The 22,724-nt window shown below is 38.1% G+C and overlaps 2 protein-coding genes across 8 annotated transcripts; one reads left to right on the top strand and one right to left on the bottom strand.

Annotated features, from left to right (window-relative positions):
- The first annotated feature begins 791 nt into the window (after positions 1–791).
- On the top strand, positions 792–22,280 carry LOC143882501 (internal alternative NAD(P)H-ubiquinone oxidoreductase A1, mitochondrial-like). Of its 7 annotated transcripts, XM_077385982.1 has the most exons (10): positions 792–922; positions 3,263–3,975; positions 11,697–11,758; positions 11,889–12,017; positions 16,135–16,295; positions 16,411–16,476; positions 16,567–16,730; positions 16,825–16,939; positions 21,419–21,598; positions 21,709–22,280. In XM_077385982.1, the coding sequence occupies exons 2-10, from the start codon at positions 3,491–3,493 to the stop codon at positions 21,862–21,864; spliced, it is 1,518 nt and encodes a 505-aa protein (XP_077242097.1). In that variant the 5' UTR covers positions 792–922; positions 3,263–3,490; the 3' UTR covers positions 21,865–22,280. The 7 variants fall into 7 exon arrangements, with proteins under 7 accessions (XP_077242097.1, XP_077242094.1, XP_077242095.1 ...); XM_077385979.1 differs by lacking the exon at positions 11,697–11,758 and having other exon boundaries at positions 3,263–4,081; positions 11,804–12,017; XM_077385980.1 differs by lacking the exons at positions 792–922; positions 11,697–11,758 and adding an exon at positions 1,157–1,324 and having other exon boundaries at positions 3,263–4,081; positions 11,804–12,017.
- On the bottom strand, positions 5,901–8,592 carry LOC143883812 (uncharacterized). Its single transcript, XM_077387106.1, has 4 exons — positions 7,956–8,592; positions 7,661–7,865; positions 7,351–7,561; positions 5,901–6,026 (listed from the first exon to the last, which is right to left on the bottom strand). The coding sequence occupies exons 1-4, from the start codon at positions 8,590–8,592 to the stop codon at positions 5,901–5,903; spliced, it is 1,179 nt and encodes a 392-aa protein (XP_077243221.1).
- Positions 22,281–22,724: the final 444 nt, after the last annotated feature.

Below are 22,724 nucleotides of genomic sequence, written 5' to 3'. Positions count from 1 at the left end.
CCAAATCATTGGCCAATGTCACTTTCGTCTACGAAATTCATTTTAGTAGTGTTTTCCAAAAGAAGTCAATATTCCTACGAAATTCATTTTTGCCTTACATAATTGAGATGTTGAGGTAAGCTGATGGACCCATAAGTCCTGCCCATACTTAGCAAACAAAAATTTAAATCCTCTTCTAGGGTTACCTCAAGGAAAGTTGAACCGTTGATTTTTATTAGACGGTTTAGATCTCAGCATTCACATTTATGTTCTTGAAACTTAAATTCTCTTCTAGAGTTCTAGGGTTACTTCAAGGAAAGATGAACCGTTGATATTTATTGGACGGTTTAGATCTCACCGTTCACATTATAGTGACATTTATTTATGTTCTTGAAACTTAAAACCTCTTCTAGGGAAAAGATATACCGTTGATTATTATTGGACTGTTTAGATTTCACCCTTCACAATAACATGACATTGATGTTCACGAAAGTCTTACACGCATTTTATGGCATGCACTACGAAGTCTATCAGACAATGAGGTCTCATTATTTCAAGCAAACTCTTTGCTGTCTGATCAACGTCTTGGTATTTCGACACGTGTACCTCAACGTGTTCTCGTACTCCCAGATTCTGGTCTTCGCCAAAAGGCACGGGCGGGGGAAAAAATGCTACTGATATTAACACTACTATGTTTTTATAATGAGACGAAGTCACCTGGCGTTTCTTTTGGGGAATTGAAAGAGTTTTTGACGGCTGTTTAAATAATAAAAGACAAGGTGAGTTCGGTCCATTACCAAAACATAGTAGTGCCAATATCAGTACATAAAGAAAGAGCTATGAAATACCAGACCTCATTCTCGTTCTCAGGTTAGCTTTGACTCTGTAAAACAGAGAGGCAAGAGGATTCTCGAGAAGCAAGAGCCCTAATTTTTCTTCCAAGGTATGCCTGATAATCTCGTCCGTTCTTTGTTCTTCTGATCTTTTTATCTTTGATTTTTTGTTTTTTAAGTTTTCTTCACTGGTTTTGCATGACTCCTCTTTGATATTAAAATATTTATTTTTAATGCTTTTCGAATATTCGTTTTTAATACTTTTCGAACTTCTCTTTCCTGGATCGATGGAATTGAATATTAAAAAGAAAAAGTCAGTAGACAGCTGCTACTAGAAAGATCTGGAAATTTCTTGCTCCTCAAGTTTGATCTCTGCAGCTATGAATGCCTGTTTTCCGATCAAATGATATGTCTTGTCTGAATCAGATTTTTTTGAAACTTTTCACTAGTGCTCTTTTCACAACTGAAAAGATTCTGCGTTTTTGTAAGATCTATAAAAGCAGAGTCTCATGGTATAGTTTTTTTTTCTTAATTCTCATTTTTTTTAATCTATATAAATGCCCTTGCTTTACTAGCGGTGCTTGTGATTTCGTGGAAATCTGATACATTTGACAGCGATTTTATCAATTTTCTGAAAGTTGTTGTTTTCGTGAAAGATCTCTGTAAAATTTTGGAATTTTTTAGTATAGATTTCCATAATTACTAATTTCTTGTTCATTGATCTGCTTTGATGGAGTTTTAGGGTTCTTGGGTTTACTTTCACCATAAAGATCTGGTGCTGTGTAGTTTTCAAAAAAATAAATCTCAGCAACTCTTTCTCAGGAGTAATTTTCTTTTATATGTGAGTATATAAAAGCATTTTTTTTATTAAAATTTTTAAATCTAATGCTCTAATTATCATGGAATTGAAATTGGATTCTGAAATGCCTGGGAACTGCTTGTTTTTCCAGTGAGAGAAACTGTTCTTGTGTAAGATCTGTCGAAAATTATGACTCCTAGCTAATTACATTTGCAATCTGTTCTTGAAGTCCAGCACTCATACGAGATTTTATGTTTTTTCTTGTCCATTTTTCATTAAGATGTAACTTTTTGTGCTTCCTGAGCCATGGAATTAAATAAAAGAGATGGTGAAAGACATCTCTTAGAGCATTTATTGAGAGGATTTGTGAAAAACTACGGTTTTTTTAATCAAACGCTTTAGGCTTACGAAATTTGGTAATTTTTTCTCTAATTGTTTGAAATTTCTCAAAATCGCTTGTTCTGCAATTTAGGAAGCTGTTTCTATGTAAGAACTTCGAAAATTAGGGTTTGTAAGACTTGTATGTTTGGAAACTTAGGTCTTTAATCTTCATTTCTGTTTTGTCTCTGTCCTTGGTATCTTCATTTCTATTGGCATTTTTCTGAACTACATGTGTTTCCGTCGTCGGAAACTACATCCCATCCATTGTGGGCCCCACTGGATGGATGATCAAAGATGGTTCGCACAGGTTTTGTGTTGGAGAGGCCTATGTATGTAAGTGGGTGGGATCTTGCAGCAATTAAGGAATTTCCTATTTACATGATAAGGAAGAGAGGGATTTACTAGGGACCATCGCATAAGGTATTTCACGGACCCGCTGTTGCATGAGAGAGCAGCCACATAGGCTCACATTGTCATATTCATTTAATTCATCCTATGTGGCTGCTCTCTCATGCAACAGCCGGTCCTTCTGCGATGGTCCCTAGCAAATCCCTTCCGAGAATTATACTTTCATATCAATGAGTATTATTAGTATCCAGAGAGTAATTATATATAATTATAACAAATAATATAATATTCATTTGCTTAGCGCATCTCTTCTAATTTTTCTTTCTTTGTTTCATCTGCAAGAACACATAAAAGAGGCTGTGTTCATGATTAATTTTCTTCTCTCTCTCTCTCTCTACAATGGTTTTTTCCCCTACTCCAGTTCTTTGTCAATTGGCACCATATGTCATTAGTAGTCTTACTACATACTGGGTAGCCCAAGCCCATGGGCTTGGCCTGTTTATTCTAGATATGTTTATAGAAGCTTCCGCTCAATCAGTAGCCCCCTCTATTGTGGGCCTGTGTGTTTTCGCAGTGCCACTTGGAAAGCAACGTTGGCATGTGCCTAATGTGCGTTGTAGTTTCCTTGTGTAAGAAGTTCCAACTGTTAAAATCCTTATTTATTTTTTGACGACATAAGGTATCCCCACCCCAACTGTTAAAGTCTTTTGTCTCTTGTTCTCTCCGCATACAGAAAACTACCATTTTAGGTTTCCTTTATTTATATACTTTCTTGCATTCGTTGGTCATTTTTCTTAATTGCATTCGTTGCTCATTTTTCGTCTGTTTTACATTTTAGGTTTTCTTTATTTATATACTTTCTTGCATTCGTTTGTCATTTTTCTTAATTGCCTTCGTTTCTCATTTTTCGTCTGTTTTGCAGGCCAACTTCAAATAGATTACTCCAAGAGACAGTCTTTTCCCTCTCCATCGCCGAACAAAACCATATTGTTGTTTGAAGAATTTTTGGGTTTTTCTTAGGCTGCTAGTTCAGAAGTGGCCATTGAGAGAAAGGGCCTGAAGGTTTTCCGTGCAGAACTTCTAGCAGACTACTAGTGTTTCAAGAAAAGTGTATAAAGGGTTGTGGTTTCTTCAGAGCTTCTATTTTAAGATGGCATGGTCAAGGGTGGCAAGAAGTAGCTTAAGACAGTCATTGAATTCCGATTCGGCAGCAAGAATAGGAAGTAATTACTTGAATTGCTGCAAGGATTTATATGCTAGGGAATGCTACTTCTCTACACTTAGGAATGTTACAGCAAGCAGCAGTTTGAGGGATCTTTCTGCCATGGGAACCATGGATCAGATGTGCTTTTGGAGCAGGGGAATAAGGGTATCTCCCCAGTACCAATTCCCTTTGGCCGAGCCGGTTGTTGATGATTCTGATTCAGAGATTAAAAATAGGAAGTTACCAGGGTTGGAACCAACAAGGCCAGATGAGAAACCAAGGGTCGTCGTATTGGGCAGTGGATGGGCTGGCTGTCGGTTTCTTAAAGGATTGGACACAAAGTTGTACGATGTTGTTTGCATATCACAGAGGAATCACATGGTTTTTACTCCTCTGCTAGCTTCTACATGTGTTGGGACCCTGGAATTCAGGTCAGTCGCAGAACCAGTCAGTAGAATACAATCCGCATTGGCGAATTCTCCAAATTCATACTTCTATCTGGCTTCTTGCACAGAAATTGACACTGACAAGCATGAAGTGAGTGAGCTCCTCTACATGTAGTCTTTTATTTGTTTCATATCTTGGAACATATATTTATTGATGCACACATACACACCGAGGGTCCATAATAACCTCAGATGGTTTCTTATTCCATCCTATATGTATATAGGAAAATCATGTCAGCAAAACTACGTTTTTACACTCACCTTGTCCTATATGCTTTTAACCTGTTAAAATACCCAAAAAACTGTTAGCAGCCTTTGACAGCTGCTTAAAGTATATGTGACAAGTTGATTTCGTGTCTATTATCAAAACATGGTTTTGCCTACACACAGACATACACTTCCAAAACGGGAATCTGTTCGGAAAATAAAGACGAAAGTGAAAATAACTGACGATTTTGGTCATTTTCAGTGGTTTTGGTTTTTTTGAGGATTCGAGCTCTATTCCTTGCCTTATGTACGTGTCATAGACTGAATTTCGTTCTATTTTACAAAACAGATTCCTGTTTGTAAGACTAACTATTATATGGAGAATTCTTATATAACCACCTCTTCTTTGAGCATGTATAAAAGACCATCTACTAGATGCAGTTTAATGTCAAAGACTGCCTGACATGAAGTTGCTTGGTAAAAATACTTAAATAATTGAAAAGATCAAAATATCCTTAATCTCAGCCATTGAACATTCATTATTATAGACAAATAGGGTAGTCTTTAATAAATAATTCTTTGTTGAGCATAACATTTATTAAGTGCTATTAAGTGATTTACTAAATAAATTCAAATAATAAAACTATAAACAGCTTCCTAATCTCTCTCTCTCTCTCTCTCTCTCTCTCTCTCTCTCTCTCTCTCTCTCTCTCTCTCTCTCTCTCTCTCTCTCTGCAATTAGAGTGACACTCATAATAATTTGAGGTTTTAATTCTATTGGATTAAAAATCTTTCTTTGCTTATCTCTATCTACATAAAAATCTGACTTTTTAACCTATCATCGTAAAAATCCGAGTATTTTTCCTTACTGGATAAATTTTTATTGCCATAAAAATCAAGTATACCAACATAAAAATTAATCGATATAAAAGATTAATAAATCCTTATCAACATAAAAAGCTTTTAGTGTAAAAGCGAAAAAAACTATAGGCATAAAAGTAGAAATCTTATTAGCATAAATTCTCTCACCAACAACTCAGATATTATGCCTATAAACATAGATTTTTATGCTAATAATTACGCCTATAAACATAGATTTTTATGCTAATAATATTATAGCATCTATAGAGTTTTACTCTAATATGGTAATAAACATCTATGTTTATTAAAATTTATGCTAATAAGATTTCTACTTTTATGCCCATAGTTTTTTATGCTAAAAATCTAAGTATATAAGCGTAAAATATGAGTTGTTGGCTATAGAATTTATGCTGATAAGATTTCTACTTTTATGCCTATAGTTTTTAAATCTTTTACACTAATAGATTTTTACGTTGATAAGGATTTATTACTCTTTCATATGGATTGATTTTTACGTAAATATACTTTGATTTTTATGGCAATAATATTTTCTCCAATAGGGAAAAATACTCAGATTTTTTACGATGACAGGTTAAAAAGTCAGATTTTTTATGTAGATAGATATATACACAAATATTTTTAATCCATTAGACTAAAAAACTCCAATTATTACACTGAGAGGAACACCAATAGGATTAAAACCGATAGAGCTCAAAACCTGCAGCTGGACTAAACCGAGAACAGAAGAATACAAATTAAACTCGGGGGCATCCCTCGACTCTGAAGGTGCAGGTTTAGGTGGCATTCTCCGGGATGATCAGGGTTACACCCACAATCTCTTTTCAATTAATGCCGACAGAGAAGTCATCTACATCTACTTGCTTGAGCTCACAACAATATTCAAGGAAGTTGCTCAAAAGATGAACATTGAACACCTTTGGATCGAATCGGACTCGGTGGTTGATGTTCTAAAAGGAAAAATTAAAAAACCATGGGGAAATTCTCCTTTCCTAAATGAGCTTCAAAACTTCCTCCACAAATTCAAATCTTGAAGGACTCCCATGTGTGGAGACAAGCATACTCTGCTGCGGACTTCTTAATTCTTATCGAAAAGAAGATTTCCGTGCAAACGGCCGCTCATCCCCCCCTATGATCTTAGATATAATTGTTTTAGATCAAAGGGGGACAAGCTATTCCTGCCTGTAATTTGCTCTATTGTATTATTATGATATTTTTCTTTTTTTTTAATCCACTGGTACGGGTCCAACAAAACCCCAGCTTACACATTAAAAACAATAAAAACAAGGAAATAGATCCTAAAATTGGGCAAGAAGAATGCCATTCAAAAAAAAAATGGGGGCAAGAAGAAGAAAAGTAAAAAAAATTAAAAAAATCTTAAAATTTGTTGTAGAAGTAGTGGTAGTGGTAAAAGGAGGAGGCGAAGAAGATGAACAAAAGTAAAGAGAAAAGAAAGGAATAATATGAAAAAAAAAACCCTAAAATTCGGGCAAGAAGAAGATGAGGAAGATGAAGGAAAATTTTGAATAAGGAAAAAAAATCCACCTGTGCAAGAAGAAGAAGAAATACAGAAAAAATAGGGGAAATACTAAAAAAGCCTAACATTCGGCCAGGAAGAAGAAAGAAAAACACAAAAAAAAGAGAAATAAAATAAAAATCTCTTAGTTTGAGAGAGGTCATCGGTTTAATTTCAACAAGGGTCATCGAAGCCGGTTTAACTGCAGAGAGAGGGGGGGAGGCTGTCGACAAAGTTGTAAAGAGTGAGGGAGGCCTTTAGGCATTTATTATTTGAATATATATAGTAATTCACTTAATAACACACAATAAGAATTATGTTTACTAAAGTAATGTTTAGTTAAGAGCATAGTTGTAAATTCCGTTTCGGTCGCCATTTCGTTTTGGCCACCGAAACGGAATTTCGGTGGGATTTCGGTCATTTTGGTGCATTTCGGTCGAAACTTTTCATTCACACAAAAAATATATTAAAAAATATGAGAAAAATTCAAAAAAATAAAAAATCAATAGAAAAAGATGAAAAACTAATAAATAGTCCAAAATATGTGTCCCAAAAGGCATATTCATTACTTAAACACATAAAGTCTTGCACAAGTGCAACTGATAGTCTGATACATAGAAAAACATTAAAAAAAAAGATACATGAAAATGAAACATAGACAATAGCTAGTAGCAACAACTCTCAGTCATCATAACCCGGATGATCATACTCAATGTCTTCTTCGTCGTCGTCGTCGTCGCCGCCGCCGTCATCACCACCTGGACCACCAGTATGGACATCTTCTTCAAGAGGCATGAGAAAGTCGTCGTTGTCGTCCCCGGCACAACAGTAGGTGCTTCAAGATTTTCCCACCCAATGTCTTCCGGCGTGAATATGACATCTTCTTCTTCTGCAACCCAATCCATCATGACATCCAGATGGTCTATGCTCAAAGGGTCACTAGTGGTAGATGATTTCCTCAACAAGTCCCTGAAAAGGAAAACATTAAGTTTAATCAATGTCAAAGGTTAAACTTAAAAGCTTAAAGTGATGAGGTGAGAGTTGAAAACATTATATTACGTTGTATACCTTTCTCGAAACTTAAGATTGTAATGGACAAACACCAAGTCATCTAATCTCTGGTGCTCCAACCTATTTCTCTTTGCAGAGTGAATGTGTTCGAAGGTGCTCCAATTCCTTTCACACCCAGTCGCACTGCAGGTCTGACTGAGAATTCTGATCGCAAATGTCTGTAATTCTTCCACGTCACCTCCGAATTGATTCCACCATGCAACTGTAAAGTAACAAATAGTAAATCATTATTTGTTGAGAAACTGAAAGTTAAAATGAATTATACTTAATTAAACAAAAAACTCAAATATACCTGGTCCCAACTTCGTTCGGTTGCGGATTGCAAGCTTCATTCCAAACATACCCTTAGCCTCTCGATAATCCTCAATCTGATTGGTGATGAGGTCTTGTGTACCTTCATCAGGTACCAGTCGAGTGATGCATGCCAACAAGCCTCTGGTTACTTCACTGTGCCTAGAGAAGGTAGGAGTGAAAAAGAGAGCAGGGTTAAGAAAATATCCTGCTGCATGGAGGGGACTGTGGAGTTGCCTATCCCATCTTTGGTCGATGATCCTCCAGATGTGATTGTAATATGATTTTCTCTTCAACCTCTCCTTGATGTTCTCTTTGGCCTTATCCATAGCCTCATATAGGTAACCCATCGCCGGTTTGTCCTGCCGATCTACCAAGCGCAGCACTCTCACTAAAGGCTCGCTGATGTTTAGAATGTACTTGCATTGGTCCCAAAAAGATTTATCCAACACAGTACTAACTACCCCTTCACTCAGTGGGTGTTGGACAAACCTACTAGTACTATACTCATCAGACACAAACATCTGCTGAAGTGCTTTCCGATTCAACACCAGACTTTGTATGGTAATGAAATTTGTAGCAAATCTGGTTGCAGCAGGGCGGCACAACTCCTTCCCTCCTTTGAACTTCTTCCTCATCAAATTCAAGAGGCTTCCATGGTTGTAGATGAACTTTGTAATCGTTCGAGCCCTCTCAATTGTGGTTGCTATGTGAGGAAATACAGTCGGTTTGCACAGATGCTCCAAGATGAGATCTAAGCAATGAGCTGCGCACGGAGTCCAGAAGAATGTACCAAACGCGGCTTCTAGTCTTTTCCCAGCAGCTTTGTAACTTGGCTCACTGTCAGTTACAAATTGCACCACATATTCCGGATTCACCTCTCCGACAATCTTTGCAAAGATATTGTATAATTCATCGGCATTCTTCACTATGCCAGATGCATCAACGGATTTGAGGAATATGACTCCTTTAGGGCAGTACACCAAAAAGTTGATTAGGGAACGTTGTTTGGTGTCTGTCCATCCATCTGCCATAATGCTACAACCAGTGTATCTCCACGACAACTTAATTTCCTCCAAGTAGTTGTTTACCTCATCCACTGTATTCTTCAAAATGGGACCCCTTAAAGCATGATAAGTAGGTGCCTTATAACCCAAACCCACGGCATTCACAGCGTCAAACATAGGTTGCCAGAAAGGTGAATTGGCAACGTTGAAAGGGAGATTGGCATCGTAGCAAAGCATGCCAACCGCCATGTCTGCTCTATCCATTGTTTCTTTAGTAGCCAAAGCACTTTTAATGCTTGGCTGGGCTCCAGGGGTTGTTCGTGCTGCAAAGAAATTCCTGATCCCTCCTGTGATTCCCTTCTTCTTCCTTTTTGTACCACTCGGTTCTACAAGAACTTCCTTACCTCTTCGTTGAGGGACTTGAGGCAATTGTGTGCCAAGGTCTTCTTCATCCTGCTCTTCTTCTTCGTCTGGTGTGCCATAAAAACCTCCAACCTCTGCTCTGGATATGCTCATCCTAGCCCTTTCTTTTCTCTTTGCATCTAAAAGGTGCTTTATTCGATATTTTACATCTTCAGTCACTTTTTTGCATGATGCTACTTCACCAGGAACAGCCGCTAAATGTTCTTTCAAGCGGGTTATACCTCCACCCGATATGACTTTGCCACAGAATATGCAAGTTATTTTATTTCTTTGACCCGGAACCAATGTACCGTAAGACCATGCCGGGTCATCCGATCTAGCGGGTGCCGAACCAATAGAGGATGCTCCTGCAGAAGGTCCCGAACCCGACCCACTCATTCTGAAATGAAGTAGAAGAAGGGGAAAAATGAATTAGAAGAAAGAAAATTGAAACAAATTACAAAAAAATGAAGTAGAAGGGGACAAATGAAGTAAGAAATAAAAGAAAGGAAATGGAAAGAAATAAAGAGAACCTTGGGGTTGAACTTGAGTTGAAGAGAAGAAGAAAAAATTAGCCTTCACTCACTTGAAATAAGCCTTTGGAAATAGTTCTTGACTTCTTGTAGTGGTAAGTTGAATGTATGCCTTCCCTTTGCTCTAAAATAGACTTGGATTGAGTTGAAGAAGAGGGTAGACTTGTAGGAAATTTAGTAGAATAGATAGTGTAAGTGAAAGTAGAGAAGAGAAGGAGAATCACTTATGTGAAGGTGGAGGAAAAGAAGGTAGGGAAAATGCTATTTATAGAGTTTTTTATTGATTGTGCATTTAAAAATGACTAAAATACCCTTCCCAACAGCTATAAACGGTCACATTTTGAGGTTAAAATGGTCAAAAACCAAAAAGAGCCGTTGCAGGGGCATTGTCGTAAATTCTGCAAGTCAAACTAGCCGTTATGGACGATTTCGGCCGGAAGAAAATTTCGTCCGAAATGGAACGAAATTTCGTCCGAAACGAAATTTTGTCAATTTCATTCCGGAATTTGAACGAAACCGGTTCGTTTCGTCCATTCCGGACGAAACGAAACGGTATTTACAACTATGGTTAAGAGTACTTTATTTTGATTAAAATAATCAATTTTCATCGGGTAAAAACAAGAGGTATTTTGGTCTTTTCATAGAACTGAGCATACTTAATTTTTTTTTTACCTAGCAAACACCCATGTCGTTCAGGTTTCTGTCACCAATAGGGGTGTAAACGAGCCGAGCCGAGCCAAGCCGAGCTTGGCCAGGCTCGGCTCGTTAAGCTCAAAAGCTCGGCTCGGGCTCGGGCTCGACTCGGCTCGGCTCGGCCAGGCTCGCGAGCCTTACCAAGCTCGGGTTATATTATGTTCACACCCCTCATCTTCCCTGGACAGCCCTATTAGTGTAATTTGACTACTTTTTTTACACTATGGGGGGTGGTCCTAGTAACAAATGGGGTCCAAAAATGAAGTGACATATTTTGGCCCCCCCTTTCACTCCCTGGACAACCCTTTTAATGCATAAATTAATATTATATATATATATATATTTAAATATATTAAATTCTTAACGAGCCGAGCCGAGCCTGGCCTAAATTGGGCTCGGCTCGTTAAGCTTAACGAGCCTGGAGAGCCGGCTCGGCTTGGCTCGTTAAGGATTCGAGCCGAGCTCAAGCCGAGCTTTTTTCGAGCCGAGCTCTAGCGAGCCTCCGAGCCCGAGCCAAAATTGACACCCTTAGTCACCAACTTGACAGCAAGTGGTCTTTTGATGTCAAACATCAAATAGTAGGTAGTCCTTTGTATATCCTCAAACGAGATTTGGTTATTTAACACTCTGTCATATGATAAAGAAGTTTTCCAAATTCATATTTCTACCTTGCTTATTGCACAAAAATTGACACTAACAAGCATGAAGTAAGTGAGCTCCTCTACAAGTTGTCTTTCATTTGATTCATACCTAGAAACATATATTAATTGATATATACGCACATACCGAGACATAATGAAGTCTATAATATCCTCATATGGTTTCTTTTCCATCCAGTGTGTGTGTGAGAGAGAGAGAGAGAGAGGACTTCTGTTAATAACCTACTAAATATCACTTTCTTTTTCCGTCCAATATTCAGTTAAATTACATCAATTTCGGATTTGATCCTAAACACATCAGTCTAGGCCTGTAAATTCTGAAAAGAAGAAAAGTTTACTGGCCCATGAGTTGGAATGAAGAAAAGATAGATAAACCTAATCAGCATTTGTCTTTTGTATTTGGGTATAACATTCAGCAAATCCTCTGATACAATTTCTTTTATATTAGGTTTATTGTGAGACGACCAGCAATGTTGGATCCCCTAATCAGCATTTGTCTTTTGTATTTGGGTATAACATTCAGCAAATCCTCTGATACAATTTCTTTTATATTAGGTTTATTGTGAGACGACCAGCAATGTTGGATCCCCTCACGAGCCTTATCGCTTTAAAGTTGCTTATGATAAGCTGGTCATTGCAGCTGGGGCTGAGCCCTTGACTTTTAACATCGAAGGAGTAAAGGAGCATGCACATTTTCTCCGTGAAGTAGTGCACGCACAAGAAATACGAAAGAAGCTTCTGTTGAACCTGATGCTCTCCGAAAATCCTGGTAAGTTAACCTTTTCATATTACTAAGCATTCTAACTTCTAGAATATTGAATGAATGAGAGGTGCAATAGTCTACTTTTTTAATGATAGGGAGGAGAAATACTTTAGAATTCATATTGTCTATAAAGGTTGTTAATGTCAACTTAAGGCATTGTAAGTCTTAAGCTGTTAATTCAATCCTGTAACAAAAGCAATTCTACTTGGCTCGACTCAAGCTAAGAAGTAGGGTCTGTAACAAAAAGAGTTTGTATTGGAAGAAAAGAAATCGAATGAACCCACATTTGTAGGGAATGAAAAAAGATGAAGCCGTAGATCTTTCACTAACAATGACCAACCATACAACCAATCATTCTAACATCTCTAATCAACCTCCAAAGACCATCTGAATAAAGTACCATCTCACCATGAATTGAAAAAAATAAGAAAAAGAAAAAAAATGCAAGTTAAGACTCTATCGGGTACTTCAGCCTATAAAATATACCACAGACTACTGCCACGAATGAGTGGTGATTGTATAATCAATGCCATTCCCATACATGCTCAGATATTGAAGCAATCCACAAGCCAATGTCTGTTTTTAACGTTAACTGCCATTATGAAAATAAAATTACCATTCTGAAATCTGTTTAGCACTTCTAATTGGCTGTTATTGTTGGAGTGGCCTAAATCTCTTGGAATCATTAAGAAACCACATGATTTAAGAAATATGTATACAAAATCCATCTGAAGGAAAATTCAAGAAATATGTTTTTCCAATTAAAGAAATGATGCGATCAGATCCATCGATCAAGGGATCTACGGCAGAGATTGACTAAAATTACCGACATTATCCACCTATGGTGGGGTCGGGTATTACATTATCAGCCGAATAAGAACACAAGTCAAATGTCATATCGTGTGGCCGATTCCTTCAAATTTGTTGGGAGATACCATTATTTCCTCTTGATTGATGGCCGCATAAATTAGATCTGATCAATTCGGATTGTCGGATCAATCATCGGATCCCTCGAATCATCGATCAAGCTCGAGTTGATGCGAGACCATATCACCCGAGTGTCGACTCCCCTTGATCTTCCAAAAATCGAAAAGCTTGGGAGTTGGGAATCAAGGGCTCTTATTTCATTAAAACTTAGGAAGTTATGGTTTTTCTTTTAATTGTAAAATTCCCTAAGTCAAAAATGAACTTTTAATAAATTTCCATGAGACTTATAAAATATTCCCTATATGGACGAAAAGTTCAGCATTTGAAAATTGGAAGTAATGAAATCTAAAAAATTTGGCAATCTTTAGAGTGTTGACTCTTTGAGATTTAGTTTAAGAAGCAAACTAAGAACCCACACATTTTTTTTTGGTATGTTAGCAATAAAATCTTAAAACCAGACAAGAATGAGGGGGAAGTTATTGTGTGAAACTAAATATTCTCAAGAAGGGAAAAATCATATATGGTATCGAGGGGAAAAAATTGGAAAGTTTGGGAGGAAAGTGAGCTCTCAAATTTTGAATTTAACTTTGATGGAAAGATCTTAAAAATCTTCCTTTTATTCTATGTTGTAGCTTTCTTTTGGAAACTCAATAAATCTTTCAACGTAGCAAAGAGAGAAAGTAAATGAAGAAGTGGTTTAAAAGTTTCTCTCTACGACACGAAACTGATGAGAGTTAGTCATGGATGTCGCAGCATCTTCACTGCACTTTTCACCATCTGGTTCACTTCCAAGTTCCGAACTAGTGGTTTAAAAAGGTGAAAGAGAAGGGAAAATAAAAGAATGACCAAGCCGACAAGCTCGCCAAAGAGGGTGTCAAAAAACCGGAGATGTAAGTTCAATAAAGAACAATGGGAAACGGTTGGGCTGGTGTATAGGGAATAGGAATATGTAGTACACTGATTGTAATAGAGTCGTCGCTCGATCCACCTTGAAATCATCTGTTATGTTTGGATCTTAATGGAGTTACTGTATCTCAAAAAGAAAATTGCATGGTAATATAAATGAGCTCTCCATTGACTAGATGGTCTTAACTCAACTCAACTCAACTAAGCCTTTGTCCCAAACTAGTTGGGGTCGGATAATGAATCCTTTAGAAAATTTTCATGAAGAAGGTGAAAGAATCTACTCGGCTCAAATGACTAAGTCTAATCCTGACACTAGTTTCGTTCGTCTACATGGATCATTTTCTTCCATTCTATCATATCCAAGTTCATGTTCTCTGTTATGTTCCTAGCCCACAAGTCTTTCCTCACTGTTTCTACCCAAGTTGTTTTCGGTCTATCCCTACCTCCGTTTACTCCATCAACTTGGCACGAGTCACTTCTTCTCACTGGAGCATCCAAAGGCCTACATTGGATATGCCCAAACCATCTTAAGCGGTGCTCTCTCATCTTCTCCTCAATTGGTGTCACCGCCTCCTTTTTACTGATGTCTTCATTTTTAATTCGATCTAACCTTGTGTGGCCACACATCCATCTAAGCATTCGCATCTCCACTACACTCATCTTATGCACATGCTGCTTTTTGGTGGCCCAACATTCTGAGCCGTACATCATGGCTGGCCTCATAGCTTTCTTATAAAACTTTCCCTTCAACTTAGTAGGTATTTTACAATCGCACAAAACTCCTGAAGCATGCTTCCACTTCACCAACCTGCTCTTATTCTGTGGTTAACATCCTCTTCAATCTCTCATTCCTTATGTATGATTGAACCAAGATAGAGAAAGATATCCTCTTAGGTACCTCTTGTCCAGTCATATTTACTACATCCTCGCCCTGCCTCCTTACATTACTAAAGTTGCACTCCATATACTCTGTCTTAGTCCTGCTCAATCTAAAACCTTTGGATTCCGAAGTAGTTCTCCATAACTCTAACTTAGTATTAACTCCTGCTTTGGTTTCGTTAATTAATACTATGTCATCTGCAAATAACATACACCATGGCACCTCGTTCAGGATACCCTCCGTAAGTTCATCCATAACTAGAGTAAAAAGATAAGGGCTTAGAGCTGATCCTTGGTGCAGTCCTATTGTAATTGGAAACTCACTAGACGTGCCATCCGTAGTATTGTAATTGGAAACTCACTAGACGTGCTATCCGTAGTATTGTAATTGGAAACTCACTAGACGTGCCATCCGTAGTTCTGACACTAGTTACTGCTCCATCGTACATATCTTTAATCATATCAACATATTTAGTAGGCACGTCTTAAAGAAAAATCGTTGAATAGAATACATATGTAAATGGTGCTCTATGATGTCCAAAACTGATCTGCTAGTTTGATTTCCAAGTCAATCAGGCAAATAAATAATCAATTCAGATGTATCTATAAAACGAGTACAATACTTTTTAAAAAAAAAAATCTGCCATGTCGAGTTTAAGCATGCACGCTTATTAGGGAAAATTCGATTTTTCTTTGCTCTTTTTATATTATTTAAATATTACTCATATAATTTTGTCGATGGAAACATAAAGACTGATTTTGTTCTTTAGCATCTATCTTTATTATAGGTGATTATTTTATTTTATACTTCTTGTACTAATTTTCATATAACCACGTATCTTTTTAATATTTTAATTAGCTTAATGGACATCGTGGCATAACAGTCACTGTGTTTGACAATGAAACATGTTTCTTTATTTAAGTTATGTAGGATAGGATCGATGGAAAAAACTGCCTATTTAACATTTTAGAGGGCGAGACTTGGCGCAATGGCAAGGTTGCTACATTGTGACCTGGTGATAATGAGTTCGAGTCATGGAAACAGCCTCTCTGCAAAGCAGGGGTAAGGCTGCGTACATCTAGTCCTCTCCAGACCCCGCAATAGCGGGAGCCTCGTGCACTGGGCCGCCCTTTATGAAAAACCATTTTGCTTTCTGATTAATCCTGTGTACAGAATACACATGTGATTTTGCATCCAACATGGTCACCTGACTCGCTCGCTTGAAGTTCACTTATTCAAAAACTTACATTCAAAACATACCTGTTTTTACCCATTTATTACTCCTTTTCTTTGCTACACAGTTGCTTCACTTTTCTCTTTACCAAATCCGATTATATGTTCCTTATACAAACACATTCTTTCATTGTACCACACTCTTATATGAATGTGGTTGAAACTCCATGATGACAGGCATTTCAGAAGAAGAAAAGAAGCGTCTTTTACACTGTGTTGTAATTGGAGGTGGTCCAACTGGCGTGGAGTTCAGCGGTGAACTGAGTGATTTTATCATGAGAGACGTGCACGAGCGGTATTCTCATGTTAAGGACGATATTCGTGTGACACTGATAGAGGTATTTACTATATATTACTCTTTTTTCCTACGAGTAAAAGAAGGATCAAGATATGAAGTTATTAGCAGATGACCAAGGTACAAGTAAAAGGTTCTTGGTTTAATTTTTTGAACAGGCAAATGAAATCCTATCATCATTTGATGTGGGACTAAGGCAATATGCAACCAGGCACTTGACCAAGGTACTGTAATTCAAGCCTATCAACTTGTTTTTATTGCATCTTGTTTTCTAAAATTGATTTGCATTGTCTAATGCGTTAAATTTGCAACAGAGTGGTGTTCACCTCATGCGGGGCATCGTGAAAGAGGTTCGGCCAAATGAGATAATTCTCAGTGATGGGACAATTGTTCCTTATGGTCTACTAGTCTGGTCCACAGGTGTAGGCCCCTCACAGTTTGTTAAATCACTAGATCTTCCCAAGTCTCCCGGTGGAAGGTATGTTCATCAAACACTCAGACTTTGTTTTTCAAGCCTTTTGCTACAATAGCTAGTTTCTTCATGTTGATTATGCTTGTCACGAACTATCTAGGATCGGTGTGGATGAGTGGTTGCGGGTTCCTTCTGTAGAAGATGTGTATGCGCTTGGGGATTGTGCTGGGTTTCTTGAACAGACAGGGAGGCCAGTTCTCCCTGCCTTAGCTCAGGTCAGCTTCTTTATATGTTCTCTTTCTTGTATTGAATTTCTTTTAATTCCTGAAAAGCAACAATGGTGTGGTGTATGTATCTCTGATCTTTTTGACGTTTACATCTCTGCCCTCAAAATGAAAATACTTCAAAGGGAATAAACTCATTTTGCATTCCTTTTGCCAAATATTTAAAGAAGGGAATGATATAATGACAAGCTCTTAATGTCAGTAGTGCATGATAAACTTGACATGTGCGCACCCAAATGATTTTAGTTTGATATGGTTCCTTTATCATAGTCTTTAAAAACTTGGGATGGAATGAGAACTCGGCCAAGTGTCACGGGCCTTTTCTTTTTCACGCATACAATCCTGTGCGGTGCCCCAACATAGGCATATGCTAAGCCAGCCTTCGCCATTGCAATTGTGCCAACCAGCCCTCTTAGACATGAGTGCCCACCAAACGTCCCTGTGATGTACTTTTGAAGATGCAACTAGAAGAGCACACTTCCTGATCGTAATTCCAACTGTGTCCTCGTGACCCAAGGCACTATCATAAAGCAAGCATATTGTCCCTAAAATAGGTATGGAAAAAGCATATGATGAGGTGGGATGGAATTGTACTATCTTTTGAGAAAGATGACTTCAGAAGAAAGTGGAGAGGAGGGGTGATGAAGTGCATCTCGTCTGTTTGATGCTCGATTTTGATTAATGAGAATCCGAAAGGTATTTTCGAGGCAACAAGATGCATTTGTCAGGGTGATCCTTTATCCTCTTTCCTATTTATGGTTCTGGCAGAGGGGCTGAGCATATTGAGACGGGGCCAAATCTAGAGTTCTAGTTGAAGGCTTTACGATTGATTGGTCAACCAGATATTGAAATATCACATCTGAAATACTCAGACGATACCTTACTATTCAGCAGCCCTAATTTGTGGAAGCTCAAAAGCCTAAAGGCTGTTCTTTGATGTTTTGAGGCAATGTCTGGTCAGGGGATTAACTTCTTTAAATCCCTAGCTAAGGTGGTGAGGTTGGAAGACCCGGAAAGTGTGATGTTTGCTGATACCATGAGATGCAAAAAAGGATAAAGTCTGAATTCATATCTCGGACTTCCCCTCTGTCTTGGCAAACCGAACAAAAGCCTTTGGCACCCAGTCGTCAAGAGAATGGAAAGAAAATTAGCCCCTGGAAAAAGTCCCTACATTCTCTAGGCGATAGAATTATGCTGATCAAGGTTCTCCTGGAAATTCTCTGTCTATTTTGCATACTTTTTTCTTTGTTCAGTATCAGTTAGTAAATTGGGATGAGGTCTACAAGCCTCTCAAAGAGGGAGGCCTAGGCTTGAGGAAGCAGAGTTTGATGAATAAACCGTTGCTGGGGAAATGCTTGTGGAAATTTGGAGAGAATAGATATCACCCTTGGAGAGAGACTACGGACACTAAATATGGATCCGGTTTCAGAGGCTAGGAACCGTTGGATGAATATGTATTCAAGGGGACAACATTGTGGAGAGATATCATGGGAGTAATGCATTATTCCAGAAATGGTTCCGGTTCAGTGTGTGAGAGGGAGAAAAGATTCGAATATGGCTTGATAACTTGTTTGGGATGAGAACTTTAAAAGAGGATTCTGTGATGCTGTTTAGTGTGGCTCAACCCAAAGAGAGTAGGGTAGCAGACGATCTATAAAACCAATGGAAAATTGGAGTGGAATGAAGTTTTCCACAGGATCTTTTTTTATAGGAAAATAGACTGTGCTGCCTCTCTTCTTGGCAGAGTCAACTCGACCTACATTAAAAGGAAGGGTAAGGACAAGAATCTGGAAATGATCTCCTGTTCGCTCCTTCACAGTTGGATCTTACTTCAAAAGCCTGGCCAATCACCTGCTAGATTTTTTTGGAATATTCTTGCCTCGACAAGAGTAAATGTGTTTTCTGTTGGATTGCCTGCCTCAATAAAATTCTTACTATCGATTATTTGTGGATTCGTTGTAAAATCATTTTCAATCTTTGTGTCCTATGCCTCGTTGACATCAAACTAGTCGTATCATTCACTCATCCATTTCACCTGTAAGTTCTAGTACTTTGTGCTTGGTCTTTTTGGGGTTTCTTGGGTTCTCCTTGGTCACATTGCTGGCCTGGTGGCCTGGTAGAGTCATGGGTTAACGCATCGTCATTTTATCGATGTAAGGTTCTATGGAATCTTTTCTTTAAAATCATTCTCTGGTTGGTTTGGAAGGAAAGAAATAGGAGTCTTCAGAGGTGTGTCTAAGAATGTGGATAGACTTCGGAGGCAGATATTCATGTTGGTTGTTTAATGGGCTTCAATCCTTCTTGCCTTGAAAAGAATATTGGTGACATCTTTCTATAGTTCTTGGTACGAAATCAGGATGAATAGACATGTCGTGGAGGACCCACCCCTGTTAGAGGCTTGCTGAGGACAGCCCATGGAGGTTTGATTTTGGCCTACTAGGGTCTGATTGGTGTTAGAGACTATAGTAGGGGGAGATGCCAGCACTTATTCACAATATTTGAGCTTATTATTGAGGGTGGGGCAATTCCCTCAATGTGATTAATGGCTGAGATGATGTTATATACCCTTGGATAAGAGAAGATCAAGAACACCCTGGAGGGCCATTGCATAGACTTACTAACATGTCTGGCGATCAGCAATTCAGATGCAGATGCTGTAGCGCGAGTTAGGGTCTTAAGGGAGTCGTTTAGTTTGATTGACCATCCCCTCCAAGTTGTTGTTTCGGGTTTGAGACATTCAGGATCCACCTTGCTGGTTCTACTGACTTACTTTGTTTTCTTCTCTTTACTGTGTTTGGTCTAAATGACCACATTGGTCATTGGGTTTTGCCCTTTTCATTAGTAAATTCTTTTACCATTAAAAGAACTCAGCGAAGGCAATATGGAGTCAACTTGGGTTGAGAATGATTGATGCGTTCAACTTTTCAACAACGCAGGCAAGTCCAAGTAGTTTTTTTTTTTTTTTTTGAAATATGATAATTGTATTCATACCATGAGAATTACATTGGGCACTGGGAACCAGGAGTCCCCACTTGCTCTTACATAGTATGATAGGTGAGGGTGAACCCTAAACCAAAAGAACAAAACAAAAAATACCCACAGAACCCCTCTTAGCTATAGATACTATAGATTGACTTTTTCTTTATACAATACAAAAACTCCACCCCAAAAGCTCCAGCAGCACCATGAACCAAGAACACCTGTGACTCACGAAGAGATGCTTCCTCATGTAGAACGCATGGCGTTAATCAAATCTTTTATTTTATTTTTCTTATTTTCGTTATTTTATTTATAGTAATTTTTTGGGACGTCAAAACTTGTCTATTTAGCTTGATTTTGGTGTTTTTAGAAAGGTTTTTCGATTATCTATCTAAAGAGCCCGAGATTACGCTGTTAGGACTTGATTTGGCTATGTTATAGGTAGTTTTAGGATATGGTAAGTGTCTAATGCGGGATTATTATTTTAGGATTATCTTAGAGATATTTCTTCCTTTTATTTTTGTTGCTTTAGATAGAAGATGGAGAATAATCGATAGGCAAGTATTTAGGGTTGCCATTCTTAGATTTTAACTCTATATATTATGTTATGGCATGAGGAAAGAAAGAAAGATTTGAATAAAGTTTATTTTTGGGAGATCACTTGTGAAAAGAGCAATGGCTCTTTCACGTGGGTGAAGGAGCTTCGCTCCTTTCACGTGTTATATTGGAGCTTTTCTCCAAACCGTGGCATAGGTTTTCCAACCCCCACGAGATTATTTTAGTTGCTGCTTGTGTTAATCTCCATCTTGGTGTTGATGCTCCACACTCCCTGCGTTACTTCCACTGCTATAGACCTAAAATACCTATCCGCCTTCTACTGATTCCAAAAAGCAATGACCATTTCTAACCTTTGCGATCTTCCCACGGAGATCTTGAAAGTAACTATGCCAAACACTTCTCCAATTCCTCCATGATGTGTCGGATTAATAGGGGTTTTTGATCTAATTAGTAGGGGAAAACTTGGATGATGATAACTTGGCCACGTTAAAACCTTGTCAATCTGGGTGAGTAAGACTGTAAGATGATTCATCGGGAGAGTTTTAACCCGACTTGTAGATAAAATAACATGAAAATCACTCCACATAAGCACTGGATCGTAGAACCTGAATTTATGCCATTCTTATTTTCTTCTTAACCTCCTTTTTGCAAGCCATTATTAATTTATCAGAAGTTGGGATCATCTAATAACTGTGATTTTCTGGTCATGTCTTCTCCACGATAAGGCCCACCAAATGAATGGTTTAGATCATGTTACGGTGGACCTGAATTAGGCTTCTCATGGGTTTTAAATATTTAAGTATTCTCATAGTAACATTCCCCAATATTTAAGTATACTGTCATGTTGGTATATTTATTCAGTTTGGTTCTACTGATATTGACTTCATAGGACTGCTTGCAATGGTTAGTTCTGAACTAGTTTTCCTTGAACAGGTTGCAGAGAGAGAAGGAAAGTATCTGGCGAATCTATTCAGCAAGATAGAGAAGGAGAAAGGCGGCAAAGCTTTCAGAGCCAAAGTCATTCCTTTAGGTGACCCTTTTGTCTACAGGCACTTTGGAAGCATGGCCTCTGTTGGCCGTTACAAAGCACTGGTTGATCTACGCCAGAGCAAGGTAAATTACTATTTAATTTGATCTCTCTCTCTCTCTCTCTCTCTCTCTCTCTCTCTACAGAACTAGTCTTGGATGATCAGTAATCTCTCTTGTTTCTTTGTATTTGGCAGGATGCGAAGGGACTATCCATGGCAGGGTTTATCAGCTGGCTGATATGGCGTTCTGCTTATTTGACACGAGTTGTGAGTTGGAGGAACAGGTTCTACGTGGCCGTTAATTGGGCTACTACCCTCATTTTTGGTCGCGACAACTCTCGGATTGGCTGATGTGGTTGCTATTGCCAAATGGAGGTGGTGAGAGTGAGACTACCTGGCATCATATCCGAATGGGGATAATTCTCTTACTTTTCTTTTATCAAGAAAACCATATGTTAGATGCATGACATGAGTCGTTGTAGAAATATCGGGAAAAATAGCGGGTTAGGCATTTTTGGTTTTGGTCCCTGTATTGTCTATGGTGTTTAGTTCTTCTGCTGCAGAAGTTGGAAAACAAAACCAACAAGCATGGACACAGAAACTAAACTTTATATTCTCTCTATTTCTCAGGTATTCTTTCTCTACAATTTGTATTAATGACACCCAGAGCACTCATGCATTCTCGATGCATTTGTATCACTGCTTTCTAGTTTCACCCATTCATATAAGGGCGAACATGATTGATCTAAGTCATTCACTACTTTCTAGTTTCAGACCATGATTGATCCGACATTCATCTAACAGGCCTTACCTTAGGTTATTCGACACTAAAATGCTTATCACTGGGTGTTCCTACGGCCGATGATCAAGATTCATTACAATAACATTGTATAATATAAAAACGATGCCATCCAGATTCAGACAAAAAAAGTCCATTGAAGACATTATTAAAATAGTTGATTTTTGGGTAATGGCTAATCCAAAGGTGAATCCCACATGAGGAGTTCATACCAATCAAGATGAGCATAAGATAGCTAGGAGTTGAGAAACAGTGTTATACAGTGCACCGAGGATGCATGGGATTACTCATGAAATACAAATTAGGAGTTTGCTGAGGGAAGGGGGCATTTTGAAATTTTATGAATGCTACGAGTGTAAATATGAAATTTAACCAAGCTGAGAAAGAAAAAACCCTTGATACGTTCATCACA

This window comes from Tasmannia lanceolata, unplaced genomic scaffold (genome assembly GCF_043159265.1).
Source record: "Tasmannia lanceolata isolate RefF3 unplaced genomic scaffold, GAP_Taslan_0.1 ptg000008l, whole genome shotgun sequence".
Lineage (NCBI taxonomy): Eukaryota > Viridiplantae > Streptophyta > Magnoliopsida > Canellales > Winteraceae > Tasmannia > Tasmannia lanceolata.
The sequence above is the reverse complement of the archived record's forward strand: the minus strand, read 5'-3'. Positions and strand labels throughout refer to the sequence as shown.